Source organism: Amblyomma maculatum, chromosome 4 (assembly GCF_055883805.1).
Source record: "Amblyomma maculatum isolate TAMU_Amacu chromosome 4, ASM5588380v1, whole genome shotgun sequence".
Taxonomy (NCBI): domain Eukaryota; kingdom Metazoa; phylum Arthropoda; class Arachnida; order Ixodida; family Ixodidae; genus Amblyomma; species Amblyomma maculatum.
In genome coordinates, this window is record NC_139347.1 from 161,873,239 (window position 1) to 161,892,558 (window position 19,320).

The following is a 19,320-nucleotide window of genomic DNA, read 5'->3' on the forward strand; positions in this document are numbered from 1 at the left end:
TGGCAGTTGCTTAGCTCTGTTTAAGCCTGGTAAATTGCGTCAGCAATGGCCGCATGGCTGCGCTTGTTCTTCGCTTGTGGTGTAGCTTGTGATGTGGCTCGGTAGTTTGGCTATAGTATAACACATAACACACAATGGCTACGACTGTTTTGGTTTCCTTTTATTTATGCTAATGAATACGCTACGATGGTTCATGAAGTACTGTGATTTGTTTTCTACTTCATTTATACTGTGTTCAGTGTCGACACTTCTCTTGAGCAGCCCGCATAGCAAAGCAACTACGGCGAGGCCGAAGCAACAACGCACAACCCGCTCGCCGCTGCAGCGCGCGGCGCACCGACGGTGCCGCCATCTGGCAGAGCTCTGCTGAATCGCTTGCTAGGCAACGGCTCACCACCTGCTCGGTTGCTCAGCTCAACCGTGGCTACGGTCGGTGCTGCGCGACGAGGCGAAATCTGGAGTAGTATTGCTCACGCAATAAAAGCAAACATTGTGCCTTTGTGGCGATTCGCGTATCATTCGGTTATATTCGTGAACAGCGTGTGAGGTTGTTTCGTAAGGAAATGAGGGATTTTCCCAGCCAAGGGCAACTGGTAGCTTCCATTGCCGGTTGCAATGTCTTCAGTACAAACGCGGATGATTACGCTTGATCGGGGCCATACGTTCAATTATTTGACAAGAGCGCTTACAGCCACCTGGTGTTCAAAGTTGCCGTAGCAAGTACGGCTTTATCCGTCAAAAGCTTGAACTTCAAACGAAGGTCAATTACCGCGTGATGCTTACTACGAAAGTTTATTCCTAGTATTAATAATCTCAGCTGGATCACTGCTGCAGGACCAGGGATTGTACGCCCATTTACTCTTACTATAAGGGCGCATCGCCCCGACAGCGAAATAAAGTGACCAGCAGCGGTGCAGATTAGAGGGCGATCTGAACAGATACTTTGCGGAGGTGGGTGGCGAATGGCCTCGAGGCGACTCAGTAAGTAGCGACTGTGTCCACAGAGGCAATAACTGTGCAACTGTCGAATTTTACGTTGGCCTCGATGTCCTATATCGGCTTTTTTAGGCAAAAGAGGTAGCGGCTAGGGCACACATCTTTCATTTTGCGGGGGAGCGGGGCCAGTTCCAGGTTTTGTCGCGTAATCGTTGTAGGTGGGTTCCTATGGAGCGTGAATGTAATGGCTCATGACATCATCATTTGTTGAAGGTACCAAAAGTTCTTCATTATTTCACCGCCTCACCCTCATAGGTTACTGTCTTTAGTTTCCCCTGCGGAGACAAGTCGACCTTCTACGCTTAACACACCGCAGTCCCGGCATGAAAATCGTGCTCTAAACGACGACAGTGAGTGGTACATACAACACGACGGCCCGTACTCTACCTTGCGCAGGCAGTCGCCGATATCCTATGATCGCTGGTGAGGGAGGTTACTAGCCGTCGATAGCAAGAACCTACAGGCCACTTCGTCTGCGAGAACATTGACGAAAATAATGGCCGGGTTTACCACAGTAGAAGCAAAGGTTGAGGCTGTTCGAAGAAATATAAGAATCGCATTTCTTTGGGCTTGACTTCGTCCCTAGGCCGAGCGGGCGGGGGCCAAAGGGTGAAGCTCAGTGACAGTGTTTTCTTTGTCGAGGAGGGCATATAGGGCCTCTTCGCAATGCAGGATGATATAATGAGGCAGCATGCTTAATCGTAGCAGCTTCTTGCACTGGAGCTATCGCCTAACGACCACCCAATCACTGTTGAACCTTTTCAGGATGCCATCCACGAGCGACGCCTCCTGAGATTGGATGGCGATGGCAGGAGCCGGTAGTTTTTCACGGACTATTTCTGCAATAACTTCGCGCAAATTCTCGCTGATGACACGTATCCGCGTGGATAACGGGGACATTGTTTGGCAATTGCCTCGGGCGGCTCCGGCAGCTGATTTCATTTCTGACGCTTCTTCAATGCGCTGCTGAAATGTTTTCAAAGGCATACGAGGCCAGGTAAGTTTTGTTTTTGCACCTCGCACGAAGGCGTTTAGATTTTTATCCAGTGTCACCTGAAGGCCGGCACATCTGAAAAGACGTTTGATTTCTTTAGAGTAAATCATAAAAATTCTTTGGGATTTTGAACCCGTTAGTGTAGCAGTTGCTAAGCCCCCTGCTTCTGTACGACATTTGGGGGTCTCTTCCGTAGCTCTTGCGTGAGTGGTTAAGCAGGAGACCTGATTTTGACACCACACTCTGGCAGACGCACATAAGGCAAACAGGACGCACTGCATTCTAATATGTCGCTCCAGTTGCTGAATGCCGCAAACGTTTTCAGCAATTGTTCGGGATCTTTACCATCTCACCCGTAGAACGTCGACAGCAGCGAGGGCTGTTGCACGATAGTGGAGGCTGTATCGTATAGTCATGCGCGATGGTCTGCATCGGTTTTGGCAGAGGCTTTGGTGGTGTTTCATACTAGGATGTGCTCGGCAGCATTCCACACACAAGTTCCAATTCTTGGAGGTGGCGGCTGCTTCGCAGGATGCTTTCTTTGCATGTGCTAATTCTCTCGGGATGGCTGGGGCTGTTTGTTTCAGCAGCTCCCAGGGTGTGAAGGCGACAAGGACATTGTTAACCCAGCACCTCCATCAGATGGTACGTGGTGGTGACCATGCCTTAGCAATTAAACGAAGAGACTGGCGTGACACTGAAATGCACTCGCTATTTTGTTGCATTGAATGCGGTCGCAAAAAAAGCTAGGGTATTCTTTTAACTAACAAAGACAGCTGCTTCCAACAGCGTTGAAGTCAAAGAGTATAACATGAAAATGATGGCCCCAAAAGCCACTAGAACAATCCGGAAGCATATACGAGTAATTACGTACGATTAAGATAAACTTGATACATAATGCGCAATTCAGAATGTGGTAAAGTCGCATCTAAAGGTCTTTAATGTGAGAAAACATCTTCGCGCATTACGTATGTCGTTCTGAGCGTTACAAGCAAACTGACAAGGCCTCTTGCTGGCAGCTATTTGCATCACTAAAAACAAAGATTACTGTAGTTCTCGCAGTATTGAAAACGGTAACATGAAATATTTTTGATGATCATTTAAATGGTTCTATACCATCTGTCAAGAACGTAACATATTAATGGTCACAATGTTTCACGGGCCTTGTATATCAGCCCAAATTTCGTAATCATAAGAACAGAAAAAACGCGTTAAGCTCGTACCATTAATGATCACACTCATTTCTTTTACGGTGTCGAATCCACCCCTGGCAGCTGGGACAGCGTAGTAGAATTCCAAACATTGAATGTCTTTTCGGCCAGGCAGGACTGGCGATGACAGGACGCCCTTGGTCGAGCGATTCGTTGCCGCCATGAAGAGCACAAATCCACCTGGGAGAAGATTAACCAGGGTAAATTTATGACACCCAGCGGCTCTGATATATCAAAATCCTCACTACCGCGGATATTGCCACTGTATAGGTAGGTACACGAATGGTCTAAGGAAAATAGTGTTAACCAAACAGGCTCCATATGCTCTCCACTTCGCCTAGGGATTGTTTTACATCGATTTAGCATACACCAGAAAGCAAATACTATAAACAGCATTGTGATAAACCGTAGTGTAACACTTCGAGCTGCAGCGGAAGCCAAAGTCTGGAAGCACTGATGAATTGGTGAAATTATTTCAGTTTTGAAATAAATTACAGATAGGCAATAAGAAAAACGGTCTGAATGTGGATGTGCTTCGTTCTTGGAACTTCTGCAGGTTATGTAAGAATTTCTTCAGGAAAATTTATAACACTAGCTATGCATAACGAGCAGTACGCTGTGACTAGGAATAAAACCCCTTGGGCTTCAAATGATGAAAAAAAAAATGTACAGCCCCCATCAAAACTGTAGGCCCAAATGGTCTGCCTTTATGCTTTTTAGCGGCCACCCTTGCCTCTCTGCCAATCCAATGCCAGCGAGATAGAGTGCGTTAGGCGTTTCTGTTATCGCTAAGTTATGGTAACCGAAATGGAAAACGAGGAACACTGCAGGGCTCTCATGCAATCCTCATGGACTGTAAACTTATGGCCATTAGTGTGTGTACATAAATTACATTTGCAAGGATAAATTTAAATGATATATCAAATATCCTATATGGACAGGACATTTTTTTAGGCTGACGCAAACATTCGTGGCTGTAATAGCGCTGAACCATATGGCCCTGTGTCGCCGCCCTAAATTTATCTGGGTTATTTGAAAAGGTGTATGAAACCGGTATACAATTTTCGCGGATAAAGGTTTGAATAACAAGTACAAACAAGTCTACTTTAGTACTGCAGGAGGAATTTGTGTAGTATTTTTGATGTTTTGTGTAGAAAGATGGGGGCAATTCCTACTCATTGACAGGATGCGAAAAAGAGCTCAGAGGAAAATGATTCAGTCAAAAACCAATGTCTCAGGTCAGATAAATTTTAGATCAAGAAGTCGGGTGCTGAGAGATGTGGCAGAGAAGCACAGCAAAAGGTAATCTTAGTTGGGAAAACTAATATATGCAAAGTGCACTGGCCCAGTAATAAAGATTTGTCGAGAGGAGGCAGAGAAAGAAAACATACTGTAAAAAAGGAAACAGCATAAGCGATAACAGCGAAAGACAATAACTATCTGTTCATAGCCCAAAAATTGTCATTTTCCACAACATTTGGCCAACTAGAACACATACGACCCAAGATTATCAATAACACAGCGTTTATGAGGTTAGAGAGGAATAAATTGCTTGAACTAATCATCATCATAATCATCAGCCTGACTATACCCACTGCAGGGCGCAAGCCTCTCCCACATTTCTCCAATTAACCCGGTTCTGTGCTAGCTGCATACACTTGACCCTGCGAACGTGTTTACCTCATCCGCCCACCTAACTTTCTGCCGCCCTCTGCTACGCTTTTCTTCCCTTGGAATCCAGTTTGTTACCCTAAGCGACCATCGGTTATCCTCTCTTCGCACTACATATCCTGCCCATGCCAATTTCTTCCTAATTTTCACTATAATGTCAGTAACTTCAGTTATTTCTCTGACCCACTCTGCACGCTTCCTATCTCTTTATGTTACTCCTACCATTTTTCGTTCCATAGCCCTTTGGGCTGTCCTCAACTTAAGTAGAACCCTCTTGGTTAGCCTCCACGTTTCAGCCCTATAGGTGAGTACAGGTAGATGCTTTCTGTTGTATACTTTCCTCTTGAACGATACCGGTAAGCTGCCAGTCATAACCTGCGAGTGCTGGTGAAATTCGCTCCATTACAATATTATTCTTCTTGTTATTTCCTTTTCATAGTCCGGATCTGCGGTTACTACCTGTCCTAAGTAAACATATTCGCCGACTACTTCAAGTGCTTCGCTACATAACGTAAATTACTGTTCCTTCCCGAGGCTGTTGAACATTACCTTAGTCTTTTGCATATTGATTTTTAAGCCTACCTTTCTATTTTTCCTGTCTAGGCCATCAATCATTATTTGCAGTTCATCCCCCGAGTTACTTAGCAATGCAATGTCATCAGCAAATCGTAGATTACTGACGTATTCTCCATCTACCCGTATCCCTAACTGCTCCAAATCCAAGTATCTGAATACTTCCTCTAAGCAAGCTGTAAATAGTTCTGGGGAGATCGTGTCTCCTTGCCTAATACCTTTCTTTATGAGATTTTTGTTACTGTCTTCATGCAGAACTATGGTTGCTGACAGCCACGATATATATTTTCCAGCACTTTCACGTGCGGTCATCTACCCCCTAATTTCGCAATGCCTGCATGACCGCCGACGTTTCTGCTGAGTCAAATGCTTTTTCGTAATCAATGAATGCTATGTATAAGGGCTGGTTATATTCCGAGCATTATTCTATCACCTTGTTGATAGTATGGATATGATCGATAGTAGAGTGCCGTTTCCGAAAACCTGCTTGATCCTTTGCTTGATTACAGTCTAAGGTTGTCCTGATTCTATTAGCGATTACCTTAGTAAATACCTCATACGTAACAGACAGTAAGCTGATTGGTCTGTAATTTTTAAAGTCCTTAGAGTCCCCTTTCTTATTAATGAGGATAATATTGTCACGTCTCGGTAGAACGCCAAGGAGGGCCTAGCGATAGATTGTTTGAATGGTCGACCAGAACGAGTCTTGCTTTCAAGCTTCTTTCTTTTTCCAGGCTCGCGCTTGTAGCCCCAGATGTCACCTTTTGCGTCGTCGTCTATATGCATCATTTGCCCCCTCCTCAAGAAGCATCGTCTCGATGAGGTCAGTCCGAGTTGTACGGCTTTATACGCACAACGTGGACGACGTCTGCTTGTTGCTGGCGTCGCTTTGATGTCGACACCTCGTCTGGCACTACCTCATAAGTGACGTCGGTTAAACGTCGCTGAACAACATAGGGCCCAAAGTATCGCCGCAATAGTTTTTCGGAGAGTCCACGACGGCGAATAGACGTCCAGACCCACACTTTGTCGCCAGGTTCGTACATGACATGTCGGTGTCTATGATTGTAGCTTCGTGCATCATGCTCTTGCTGATTTTTGATCCGCACACGCGCTTATTGTCGAGCTTCCTCTGCACGCTGAGCGAATTCCTCGGCGTCCTGATAGAGATCATCGGTGTCGGCATTCGGAGCAACATTGCATCCAACATAGTTGTTACTGGTCGCCCGTGAAGGAGGCTGAATGGTGTCATACGAGTGGTGTCTTGGCGTGCCGTATTGTAGGCGAACATGACGTAGGGAAGAATTTCGTCCGAATTCTTGTGGTTCATGTCGACGTACATGCAAAGCATGTCTGCGATGGTCTTATTGAGGCGTTCCGTCAACCCATTGGTTTGGGGGTGATAGGCTGTAGTTTTACGATTACTGGTGCCACTGAGGCGGAGAACGGTCTCCAAAAGTTCGGCCGTCAATGCAGTTAATCGGTCTGTTATAATGAGTGCCGGAACGCCATGCCTCAGGACAATGTTCTCAACGAAGAACCGAGCTGCTTCAGCGGCGGTACCCCTTGGCAGAGCCTTGGTCTCCACGTAGCGGGTTAGATAATCGGTGGCGACAATTATCCATTTATTCCCGGCTTTGGCCGTCGGAAATGGTCCCAGGAGTTCCATGCCGATTTGTTTAAACGGTGTCGTTGGCACTCGAAGAGGGTGGAGTAGGCCAGCTGGTTTTACAGGGGGTGATTTACGACGCTGGCAGTCTATGCACGTACGTACGTAGTGTTTCACTGTCGCCGGCAGTTTTGACCAGTAGTATCCGTGCTGTACTCTAGCCAACCTGCGGGTGAAGCCTAGGTGACCGCGGTTGGCTCGTCGTGACACGCTTGCGTTACTGCGGAGAGCTGATGGGACGACGAGTAAATGACTGTTTCCCCCTGGGCGGAAGTTCTTCTTGTAAAGTACGTTGTTGCGAATAAAGAACGAAGGCATTACTCGGGCGAAAATCTTAGGCCCAACCGTAGTTCGATTTTCCAAGAAATCACTAAGAGGGAGCAATTGCTGGTCCTCTCGCTGCTCTTGAGAAAGCGTTGCGTCATCTATGACACCTAAAAACGCAGTGCCTTCATCGGTCATAGTGGAAGGTTCGACCTGCGCTCGGGAAAGGCAATCAGCATCCGTGTGCTTCCTTCCAGATTAGTAAATAATGGCCATGTCAAATTCCTGTAATTGAAGGCTCCAACCCGCGAGTCTCCCTGAAGGGTACTTCAGGTTCGTCAGCCAACAGAGAGAGTGATGGTCGCTAACGACTTCAAAGGGGCGAGCGTACAAATAAGGGCGGAACTTCATAACCGCCCATTCCACTGCAAGGCATTCTTTTTCGGTTGTCGAGTAGTTCGCTTCTGCTTTAGATAGGGTCCTCCTGGCGTAAGCATTACTTTTTCCACACCATCCTGGCGCTGCACCAGCACAGCACCTAAGCCAACGTTGCTGACATCCGTATGAAGCAGTGTAGGGGCGTCGTCATCAAAGTGTGCCAGGAAAGGTGGTGTCTGTAAACGCCTCCGCAGCTCATTGAAAGCTATATGCTGTTCTTTACCCCAGCTAAAGACAGCGTTGTCCCGCGTCAATGACGTTAATGGCCAGGCAATTCGTGAGAAGCCAGCAATAAACCGACGGTAATAGGCGCAAAGACCCAGGAAGCGCCGCAATGTCTTTTTGTCCGTAGGTGTTGGGAACTTGGCGACTGCGGAGAGCTTTTCATGATCAGGCCGCACACCTTCTTGGCTAACGACGTGGCCTAAGAACTGCAGCTCCTCGTAACCGAAGTGGCACTTTTCGGGGTTTAGGGTGAGGCCCGCAGATCGTATGGCCTGAAACACAGCTAGCAAACGGCGTAGACGCTCTTCAAACGTGGCCGAAAACACAATCACGTCGTCAAGATACACCAGGCATGTTTGTTACTTATGTCCCGGAAGCACAGTGTCCATCAGCCTCTGAAATGTTGCTGGTGCCGAGCATAAACCGAACGGAAGCACCTTGAACTCATACAATCCGTCGGGAGTGATGAATGCCGTCTTCTCCCGATCCCTCTCATCTACTTCTATCTGCCAATATCCACTTTTCAAGTCCATTGATGAGAAGTAACGTGCATTTCGTAGCCCAGGTAGCACAGAATGTGGGGCCCCAGTAGGTCTGATGTAGGCAAGTGGGGCTGGGGCAACCATCATAAAACCCGCATCGGTCCCCGATGGGGCAAAAGTGGGCAAGCCCCATTTGGGCTTGCCCCTGCCCCTCCCGCATGGGTCCCATAGCGGCGTTTCTTGGGCTAATGCAGAGCACATTCCTGCATCGAGACAACAAGGGTCCCTTGCCGGATATTAGAGGGCAATCCAACCAAAATGTGGGCTTTTTATGGGAAAGCCCTCATAGATTCGAAATGAGGCCGCCCCCATTAAATCTTTGTGGGACCAACATCGGCCGTAGTGGGGCAAGAAAACGGACGTACCCACATGCTGCTCCAATCGGCCCCTTGTAGGTTACTTGAGGGCAGGTGAAATATGAATAAGGGCTCAATTTAGACAAGCCCCCGTGAAGCCCAAATGAGGCAGCCTTAGCTAAACCGCTTTAGGTCCCCATAGGCTGTAATGGGGCTGGGAGGCGGGCGTGCCCGCATGGTACCAAAATTGGTCCTTTGTGGGGACTTTGAAGGCCCGTGCAACAGCAGGTGGGCTCTAGGTTCAAAAACAACGTCCAGCCCAATTGGGGCTGCCCACATAAAGCTGCTTTATATCCCACATGGGCCGTAATGGGGCTGGAAGGCAGGAGGGCCCGCATGATACCAAAATTGGTCTCTTGTAGGGAATTTGAAGGCACGTGCAACAGCAAGTGGGCTTTAGGTTCAAAACCAACACCCAGCCCAATTAGGGCTGCCCACACAAAACCGCTGTAGGTCCCACATCGGCCGTATAGCGGCTAAAAGGCGTGCTTGCAACTGCGTAATGATCATTACCAATCTTTATTTGCATTAGATGTTGCCCCAAATAACTATTATTGATGATTTGTATAACAGTTGTTGCCATATTTCGTCGATTAGAAATTTACACGGCTTTAGTTCTCGCGCTCATGCAAATTGCGCTACAAATGCTAAAACAAACTGATTGCTAACTGTTGCCTCTTATGTGGTTGCTTTGGACAGCCTTCAACTCCCAGCACAATATTACTGTTCAGAACACACATCTCCATAATCTGAACAAGATGTACATGAAGCCATTTCGGCTAGATGAATGTTAGGAATTATTGTAAAATTTAATATTGTGGTTGTTTAGAAAGTGCAGACATGTATAAAATAATTACTTAATTATGCGCATAAATATTGATGGGGAAAACTTGGACTAGGGCTTTCCATCAATTTCCTGCGTCGGACTCCTATGAGAATAATGTGGGCAAGCCCAAGTGCCGCTAGCGCTATAGAACCCGCATTGGTCCTATGTCATTATCTGAGGGGCTAACTGAAATAAAAAAAAAATGTTCCTGCAACGCGGCTGCCCAAATCGGTCCAAAGTAGGCTCATCGCGGGGTGTTGGCGGGATGTTCCCTTTTAACAATGCCGGAAAAATGTCGGCAGCCCCGCAAGGGCTGCCTGCATCGGCCCTTAGTGAGGCCCATTGGAGCTTTGTCGACAGCTCCCTTCGGGCCTACGTCGGCCCCTCTTGCAGCACCCACATTGAGCCCACAGGGGCTGTCCTGCATTGCCTACATCGGGTCCACCGGGGCCCACCCTTCATAGCCCACTTTGTGCTACCTGGGAGGCGGTCAAGGGAATCATCGATGCGAGGAAGAGGGTACACGTCTTTTTTTAGTCACTTGGTTGAGCTTGCGGTAGTCTATGCAAAATCGTAAGCTGCCGTCCTTCTTAACAAGTACCACGGGGGAAGCCCAGGGGCTCTGTGACGGCTGGATAACGTCGTCTCTAAGCATTTCGGCCACCTGGCACTGAATGGCTTCACGTTATTTCAGAGCCACATGGTAAGGATTTTGTCGAATCGGGCGAATCGAGTCATCCGTAATTATTCGATGTTTTGTCAAGGGCGTTTGGCCGACCCGTGATTCGGAAGCAAAGTAGTCTCGAAATTGATCTGTGAGATCCAAAAGGCGGTACCGTTCTGAAGAAGACAAATTTGGACTCACGTCGACGATGATTACGGGCGTCTTGCACATTGGCCCTTCCTGTTGCAGTGAGAAGCAGTGCTGCGCATTTAGGAGGCTGTCCAAAAAGGCCACAGTTGTGCCTTTCGGAATTTGCTGACGCTCGTTGCTGAAGTTTGTCAGCAGCACTTCGGTCTGTCCATCGGTGAAGTTGACTAGTCCCCGAGCTATAGAAACACCTCGGCTTAGTACCAGGGTGACTGCCCTTTCGGCGATTCCATCGCCGGTATGCGCCACGTCGCACTTCACTTGAACAAGGGAGCATGATCGCGGAGGTAATGTCACCGTCTCCTTGGCGACGCGTAAGGGCATCAGTGGTACTTCCGCATAACCAAGGTCTCCATGATTCTTGGTGAAGGCAACGACGCTATCTCGAATGCTGATTACAGCCCCATGAAGGCGCAGAAAGTCCATGCCCAAGATGAGGTCTTTGCAACAGTCAGGGAGAATAACGAAACTGCCAACAAACACCGCGTTTCCTATTCCTATCCGGGCAGTGCACTTCCCTGTCGGTGCCAGTAGCTGACCCCCAGCACTTCTTATTACTGGCCCAGTCCATTCGGTTCTTACTTTACGCAGCGTATCATCCAGTTTCTGGCTAATAATTGAAAAATCCACTCCGGTATCCACTAGAGCATGTACCTCCAACCCGTCAATAGAAACGGCGAGGTCAGCACTAACAACTTCATCCAGGTTGCTCATCTTTTTCGGCATTTGCGGCGGAAGTGCGGCAAGGTCGGCGCTGTCAGCTTCGTCTTCGGGGCTGCTCATCTGGTGCGGCATTTTCGGCGGTAATGTAGGCGGCATTTTCGGCGGTAGTGCGGCAATGTCAATGGTAATGTTAACAGCGGCGTCAGAAGCACAGGTTGCTGGCAGTTGCGGCGGTGTGAGGGGTTTGGCATTTTTCGATTGGTTGCAACCTCCCCTCGCGGGGTTGCGGCTGTTAGTTTCCCCGGCGAGGGCTCGGGGACTCTAACGTCAGCAACGGCGAAGGATAACGCTGTGGTGATGGGGAGGAGCGCCGGCGGAAGCCCTGGGATTTGTTTTCTCTGCTGACCGGAAGGTCGTCCTCGATTTGGGCAGAGTCGGCGCTGAAGTGTTGGCGAGCAGAAGCAGGCGGAAAGGCTTGACCATCTTCGCGGTAGCAGCAGTACCGATACACGTGGCCAGGTTGTCCGCAGTAGAAACAGAGTGGTCGGCTATCATAACTGCGCCACCTGTCAGTTCGGCCTGGTTGAAAGCGCCTGGAAGGCACCCACTGAGGTCCATGGAAGAATCGCGTCTCCTGACGGCTCGATGAGCTCGGTGGGGCGTAGTCTGGAGGCGGGCGACGAAGGACTGCGGCATAGCTGTCGTGTTGCGGCTCGTGGTAAGGTGCAGGAACGTCGGCCGTGAAGCTGATCGGTTGTGGAGCATGGCATGGCTCCGAAATAGCTGCCGCGTTGTCGACGGGGTGAGACTGGTTACATGGTGCAGACGGTGCAGATGGTGATAAGGCATACCGAATTTCATTCCTGACGGCTTCCACGAGGGCCTGTGATGACTGAGTCTTCGTAGCCGTAATTCGCTGGAGCTCCTCAAGAACAATTTCTCTAATGAGGTCTTGAAGAGTGGTCCTATCGGTTGCATTCAGCGCCGCCGCAGTCGTCGAAGCACAGTTAACGGGTCGGTTGTACTGGCGGCATCGGTCTTGTAGGGCTCGCTCTATAGCCGTAGCGTCCTTAACGAACTCTCTCACAGTTTTAGCTGGGTTGCGTACCAAGCCGGCAAACACCTGTTCTTTGACACCATGCATGAGATGCCGTAGCTTCCTTGGCTCACTCATATCAGGGTCGACACGGCGAAAAAGGCGAGCCATGTCTTCCGCAAACATAGCCCCGCTCTCATTCGGCTTCTAGATGCGCACTTCAAGCAGGCGCAGCACATTGTCTCGTCGGTCAGTTCTCGCGAAAGTGTCGACCAGCTGGCAACGGAAGTCATCCCATGTGGATAAGCTGGCCTCGTGGTTTTCAAACCACGTTCTAGCATTATCCTGAAGGGCAAAATAAACATTACAAAGCTTCTGGTCTGCGCTCCACTGGTTGATCTTGGTCACTCGCGCAAACTGGTCGAGCCAGTCCTCCACATCTTCAAACGCTTCCCCGCGAAAGCACTCTGGCACCTTGGTGTTCTGTAGAGTCACCGGCGTAGGGTTGTTATGTGTCATGGCTTGGAAGGTCTGAGGAACTTGGACGTTTGAGGAGTCGTTCGGCAGATGGCTGTATTCCGGCGCTTGGCCTAGAAGGCGGCGGCTAGCACGATGGTCAGGCGTGTCGTTGTTTGGGATACGCTGTGGACTGCCGGAAGGAGTCTTATGCATACCCCGCACCTCCACCAGTGTCACGTCGCGGTAGAACGCCAAGGAGGGCCTAGCGATAGATCGTTTGAATGATCGACCAGAACGAGACTGGCTTTCAAGCTTCTTTCTTTTTCCAGGCTCGTGCTTGTAGCCCCAGATGTCATCTTTTGCGTCGTCTTCTATATGCGTCAATATTTGCATTCTTCCATGGTTCCGGTACCGTCGATGGCACCAGGCACTGCGTATACAGAGTGGCCAGCTTTTATAGCACGATATCGCCCCCGCCCTTTAGCAAATCTGTAGTTATGTGATCCTCTCCAGCGGATTTCCCCCTTTTCATAGTTGCTAATGCTTTCCTGACCTCGTCCTTCGTCACTGGCAGAACGTCTGCATGTTTTTCCCTACCACCAAAATCATTACGGTCCTGACTACTTTGGCTGCTGTAGAGATCTGTATAGAACTCCTCGGCTACTTTGACTATCTTGTCCATATTCGCGGTGATGTTGCCCGCCTTGTCCTTTATCGCATACATCTGGTTTTTGCCTAAGCTAAAATTCTTCTTTACCGCATTGAAGCTCCCCCGTTCTTTAATGCATGCTCAATTTTCTCCATGTTATAGTTCCTTGCGCTTATTGATTAGCTTTGATATCTCGGCCAATTCTATCTGGTCTTTTGGATCGGAAGCATTCATATTCTGGCGTTTCTTAATCAAATCTTTCGCCTCCTTACACAGCTTACCGGTATCCTCTCTAACTATCCTACCGCCTACTTCTACAGCGCACTCAGTAAAGTTATCTCTGAAATTTATGTTGATTGCTTCTAGGGTAATGTCGGTATTCTCGGTTAGAGCTGAATATCTATTCTGGAGCGAGATCCTGAACTTTTCTGCCCTCCCCCTCACCGCTAATTTGTAGATGGGTTTCTTTCTTACTAATCTGTTGCGTTCCTTCCTCAAATTTAGGCTAATTTAGGACCTCACCATTCTGTGGTGACTGCATCGCACTTTCCCGATTACCTCTACATCCTGCATAATAGCGGGGGTTGAACACATTATGAAGTCGATTTCATTTTTAGTGTCTCTGTTAGGACTTTTCCATGTCCATTTCCGGTTCTTCCGTTTTCTGAAGAAGGTATACATAATTCGGAAGTTATTGCGCTCTGCAAACTCAACTAGTAACTCCCCTCTGCTATTCCTAGAGCTTGGAAATGCCATAGTCACCTACTGCATGGTCTCCTGCCTGCTTTTCCCCTATACCTTGGCATTGAAGTCGCCCATTAGTATAGTATGCTGCGTCTTTACTTTTCGCATTGCCGATTCTACATCTTCGTAGAAGCTTTCAACTCCCTGGTGATCATAACTACATGTAGGTGCATAGGCGTGTACAACCTCCAGTTTATAGCACTTATTAAGCCTAATTACGATGACTGCCACCGTCTCATTAATACTATAAAATTCATCTATATTGCCCGCTATATACTCATTGACAAGGAAATATTCTCCTAGTTCTCGCCTCTCCGGTAAACCTCGATAACACAGTACATGCCCATCTTTCAGTACAGTATATGCCTCATTCGGCCCTCTAACCTCACTAAGCCCTATGACATCCCATTTCATACCCTTTAGTTCCTCTTACAGCACTGCTAAACTAGCTTCAATAGCTAGGGTTCTAGCGTTAAACGTTGCCAGTGTCAGTTTCCGATGGCGGCCTGTCCAGTGGAGCCAGGAGTTCTTAGCACCCCTGCTGCATCACAGGTCTGACAGCCACCGTGGTCAGTTGTTCCGTAGCAGTTGGTGACTGAGGGCCGGGGTTTTATGAAACTAATCATGAGAGGTTGCGGCCAATTACTGCGCCAGGGTGGCCAACTCCTGTTATGGTGAGGGAGTGCGTTGTCGTAGGTATTCACCGGCGTCAGGTCACACCGCAAATCTGATTATGCAATTCCATCGACACGCGGATTTTTAATTTTTTTTATCCGGTGGAGAATTGCGCGGCACCGGGATTTGAACACGGGTCCTCTTGCATGCGAGACGGATGTTCTACAGCTACGCCACCGCTGCTTGAACTATTACGGTCACATTATCAAAAGGAACCGGTGAGCAACACTTGTACCAGCATCTTTATGGCTATATAATGCACATCGGTGATTTCTTCAGACTCATATCCCAAATCATGTAATTTTCAGCGCAGGAAATCTACTACTGCTTGCACACCCGCAAAATACATATACATGTGGCTTAAAGCCGAATTAGCTTTTTCAATTTGCCGTTGACATAATGGAAATCTTCTTTGCCACCAGGTAGTTTTCTTCTCACGCCGAGGAAAACTAATCTCCTTCGCTACACTGGGGTAAATGTCCCAATCAAAGTTTATTAGTGCAAAAAGCACCAGCCTAAATCAAGGCTATATTGTGTTTCAAAAGCGTATTAAAAAAATGAGCTTGACCAAAACTATACTCCCTTCGAGTTCTTCAGTTTGAGCATTGCAGACTGGTTTGTGGTAAGTCACACTTTTGATGTAATATGGCTGTGGGACACGCTGACGTGGATTCTCGTTCATCAAGAAGTATTTCAATAGAAGTGGGACTACGCCATATTTGCAGCCCATTTCTTGATTTGCTAAACTGCAAGCCTTTCACACTGCGTTTTAATGTCGTCGCCTTTGTCCACATCTCCCATGACAAATATATTTGCGCTAAAGACCTTCATGAGTGTTACCAATTTTATATCCGTAGCTTTGCTTCGACGTCCGGCGTCCAGGCAACGCATGAAGAAGACGAAGTATAGGGCATGCGCGAATTCGCTTTGCGAACGCGCACTTTTCCGTCCTGTTACTAGCTATCCTGGACAAACCCGCGCCGTAGTGTAGCCTACATGTGTCCATAGGGACAGATTGTGCATAGTTTCCAGGGTTAGCAAGATGGTTATCCCGGACTATCCTGAGGAGAGTATCGCCGAGCTCTTTCTCGACACAAAAGCGCACTTGCTCTCGCGAAGCGTTTCAAGCGGAGTGCTAGAGGAAAACATCAGCGTTTGGCTATGCAGAACAATCTGTGAATTACTCTTTTTTTTTTCTTTTTGCTCGATGCGATCACCATTCGATTATCAGCATTTGACGTATTCGGATACGTGATGGTATTTTCTTCCTATTATCGTTATTGTATTTCAAATTTTGATTACGGATTGCAAGTAAATTGAGAGCTTTTCGCTCGCGGTGGCCCGAGTTATATTCATTTCATAAATGGGATATATGCTGGTATTACGCAGTGAAATGTCAGTAATCATAATAGGTAGTTTTTCTTTGATAAGAGGCTTGGCTCTGCTACATGCATTTGCCGGTAAATATTTTTTGACATCAAGCGTAATATAAATGATTCATGAGCGAATGTCATGAAAGGTCTTATTATCACTTTTTTAAAGACACATTTACTCGGAGAGTATTTGCATGTAATACGCAGTAACGTGGCCAGTGAGCGAGCCGCAACGAATTATGGAAAATATATGGCTTGCAGCCGTGAGTGTGACAAATAATGCGGTACAGACGTGCCAACGTAATATGTCGCGCGCATACTGTGTGTTTCCGCGAATGTTACATACAATTTATTTTGGCTTTTTAGTTTAGAAGTGCGTTTCTTCAATATTGTAAAACACAGAGGGCATATAAACAAATACTTTATTAAATAATGACTCGGTAATGGGCTCTAGAAAATATGGATGTTCATACTCGTTTCTAGATTTCCGAAAATAAGATTCTAGCCTTCAACGCTGCGCGGTAAAATTCAGGGCCACACTCCGGTAACATCAAAAGGAGGTAGCGAGCAGAAACTACGCCGCGTATACTGGCTATCGTGTCCCAGCTAAACGCGTTTCTCGAATCCATACCTGCTCCGCTTGGCTTCTCAGATATGTAGACAGCCCTTATGTCTTCCTTTACACCTAAACCTTTAGATAGCAGGAAGAAGCCCAGTCCGAAACTTTCAACAACATTTGATATTCAGGGGAGACGTGACAGCTCTACTAATAAACTGAGGTACAGACTGCTTTCTGGTTAGTTTTTGCAAAGACAGTGCTGCCTGCTCGGCTGTAGTACCGGATGAAATTGATCACTATACACTCGAAAACATCGCCATAGAGCTGCTTTTCGTGCAGCGCAATGTTTTGACGGGAAATAGAACTTACACATACCAATTGGGCTCTTTTAGATTTCACTCAAGTTTCTTGTACGCGCGGACTTCACAGAGACACCTGTGGCGCGCCGCAGTATACACCATAGATAGTGCAGGTTCAGAAAGACGTACCAGATTGACAATTACTTTTTGGTAGTGAATTGGACGAAATTCGACGAGAAGTTGCCTTCTAAGTCCGTGACTGCATTGTTTACGACATTCGCTTCTAATTGAATCTCTCCTTTATTTTTACCGTCAAAATAGTAAGTGCAGTTGTACGCAATGCAACATGAAGCCATTGGCAGCGCACAAGATCGGCGTCTTATGATGCCTAGAATAATGCATATTATTTATTTGCTTTTAAATACAGACGTAATCGTCTGTTCTAAGGCACAAAGGTTTAGAGCACGTGAATCTCGTCTAAGGCGTGTTACCATCCTTAAATCCTGGGAAGGTATAAGTAGCGTTCGTTATCAGTTACAATATGGGTCGCTAATTTGGCCGTAGCGACGCTGAACCTGGCCCAAAATAAGCGATATAGCGCTACAGCAGCCTAGCCTCATATCAGGCAGCAACACGCACCCCCTCCCTCAACCCCCCCAAAGAAAAAAATTATTTACCAATTTTACTGCTGTGCTTTTTTATGAAAGGAAAATAAATATCACTCATTTTATGAGTTACCGAAAGGGCTTTGCTAAAGAATTGTGCTCAGTCTTTTTTTTTTATTTTGGTAGAATATGCTTATTCGAGCCCTTTTTATAACTTTGTCAGCATAATCAGTGCGTATAGGAGACCGTGCTGCGATGATTGCGGAGCAGTTTCTTACGGCTGCCGTCTCGCTATAACGGATTGATGCTGACGGAAAAGGTACAAAGTTAATTCGCTTGTCTTAGGACGTGCCGGTTGCAAAGTTTTCATCTTGCACAACATTTCCTTCTTAGTTATTCATATTTGGTTATTTCTTGCGGAGTTTTATCAGTCCGCCATTTTATCGTTATGCGCGCGGCCAGCGCGAGGCTTATTTCGCCGTTGTGGCCCACTTCAGCATACTTTCTAAGCGTGTGGCTTTCATTATACTGACCTAGCGGCGTGTGAAGAAACCAGGTAGCGGCAACCGGCTCTCCAGGACCATATACAACAGATGCAGATGCACTGGTGACAAGAAACCTCCGCCCCAAAGGGCGAAGGACCTTATATTCTCTGCCCAGAGGGACGGAAGCCGCCATGTCGGTTCTTCACAAGCTGCTAGGTAAGTATATTCAAAGCCAAAAACGTAGAAAAGATGGAGTAGCGTGCCACAATATCGAAACAACCTTCGCGCCGGCCGCAAGCGGAACGATAACACGACGGAACAACAAACCTCCGCGACACACAAACCCAACAACAACAACCAATGCGCCTAGGAACACCGTGACTGCGAGGGCTCTGGCAAATGTGTTACATTGAATCGTTTCCTTACAGAGTTTTACCCGTCAACACTTGTTTGCATGTGTCGTCAGTTTTACGTATGCGCACTGGAAGCGGATGTGTTGCTGGCTGAGTCGTGCATTTTCTTGGTACATTTTTGCATTGCACTTGTGCGGTTCATATAAAACAGCTCGAATATATGCGACATACACCTGATAGACACTCTACTGCGAAATGTTTGTTTGCGCTAGCGGCATATGCTATATACCTTGCTTTATTCTGCCGCAAAATATCTGCGCAAATATTTTTAATAAGCCTGCTGAGCCTCCCTCTTTAAAATAGTTGTTGGTTTTCTCCCTTTCCGTATGATCTTCTTGATCACACGGAATGTGATCTTCTTGATGTGATCTTGATCACATTTGTTGCTTTGACATCTGCACACAAGCAGCACTCGGGCACATTTGGACGGTAAGGGTGGCCAAGCGGAGAAAGACCCCCTTCGAAAGTACAACTTTGAAAATATAAGGTTGGTTCAGGACACAAGGCCAATTGATTATTCGTGCATTTAGCTCACGTAGGAATGAAGTCAATCAACGGCATATAGAAGACTGACTCCTCCCCCCCCCCCCCCCCTACAGCACACAGGGGCGCTGAGCAGCCATGTTTTAAATGTCTGGGAGTGTATAGAATCCTCGCTATCATTGTACATTTAACTTGACGCGAGTGTGCGGGGTCATCCACTTTTAGTTATAACACGGCCACT

General features: G+C 47.4%; 1 protein-coding gene across 1 annotated transcript in view; it reads right to left on the reverse strand.

Moving 5' to 3' along the window:
- The window catches only part of LOC146193378 (uncharacterized), a 74,467-nt gene extending 56,091 nt beyond the window's left edge, over window positions 1-18,376 (reverse strand). Inside the window, exons 1-2 of the mRNA XM_084600532.1 lie at window positions 18,232-18,376; window positions 3,214-3,381 (exon numbers count right to left, since the gene is read on the reverse strand). Of these exons, the coding sequence (XP_084456658.1) occupies window positions 3,214-3,381; window positions 18,232-18,376 (313 nt within the window). The remainder of the gene's footprint in view (window positions 1-3,213; window positions 3,382-18,231) is intronic.
- Window positions 18,377-19,320: the final 944 nt, after the last annotated feature.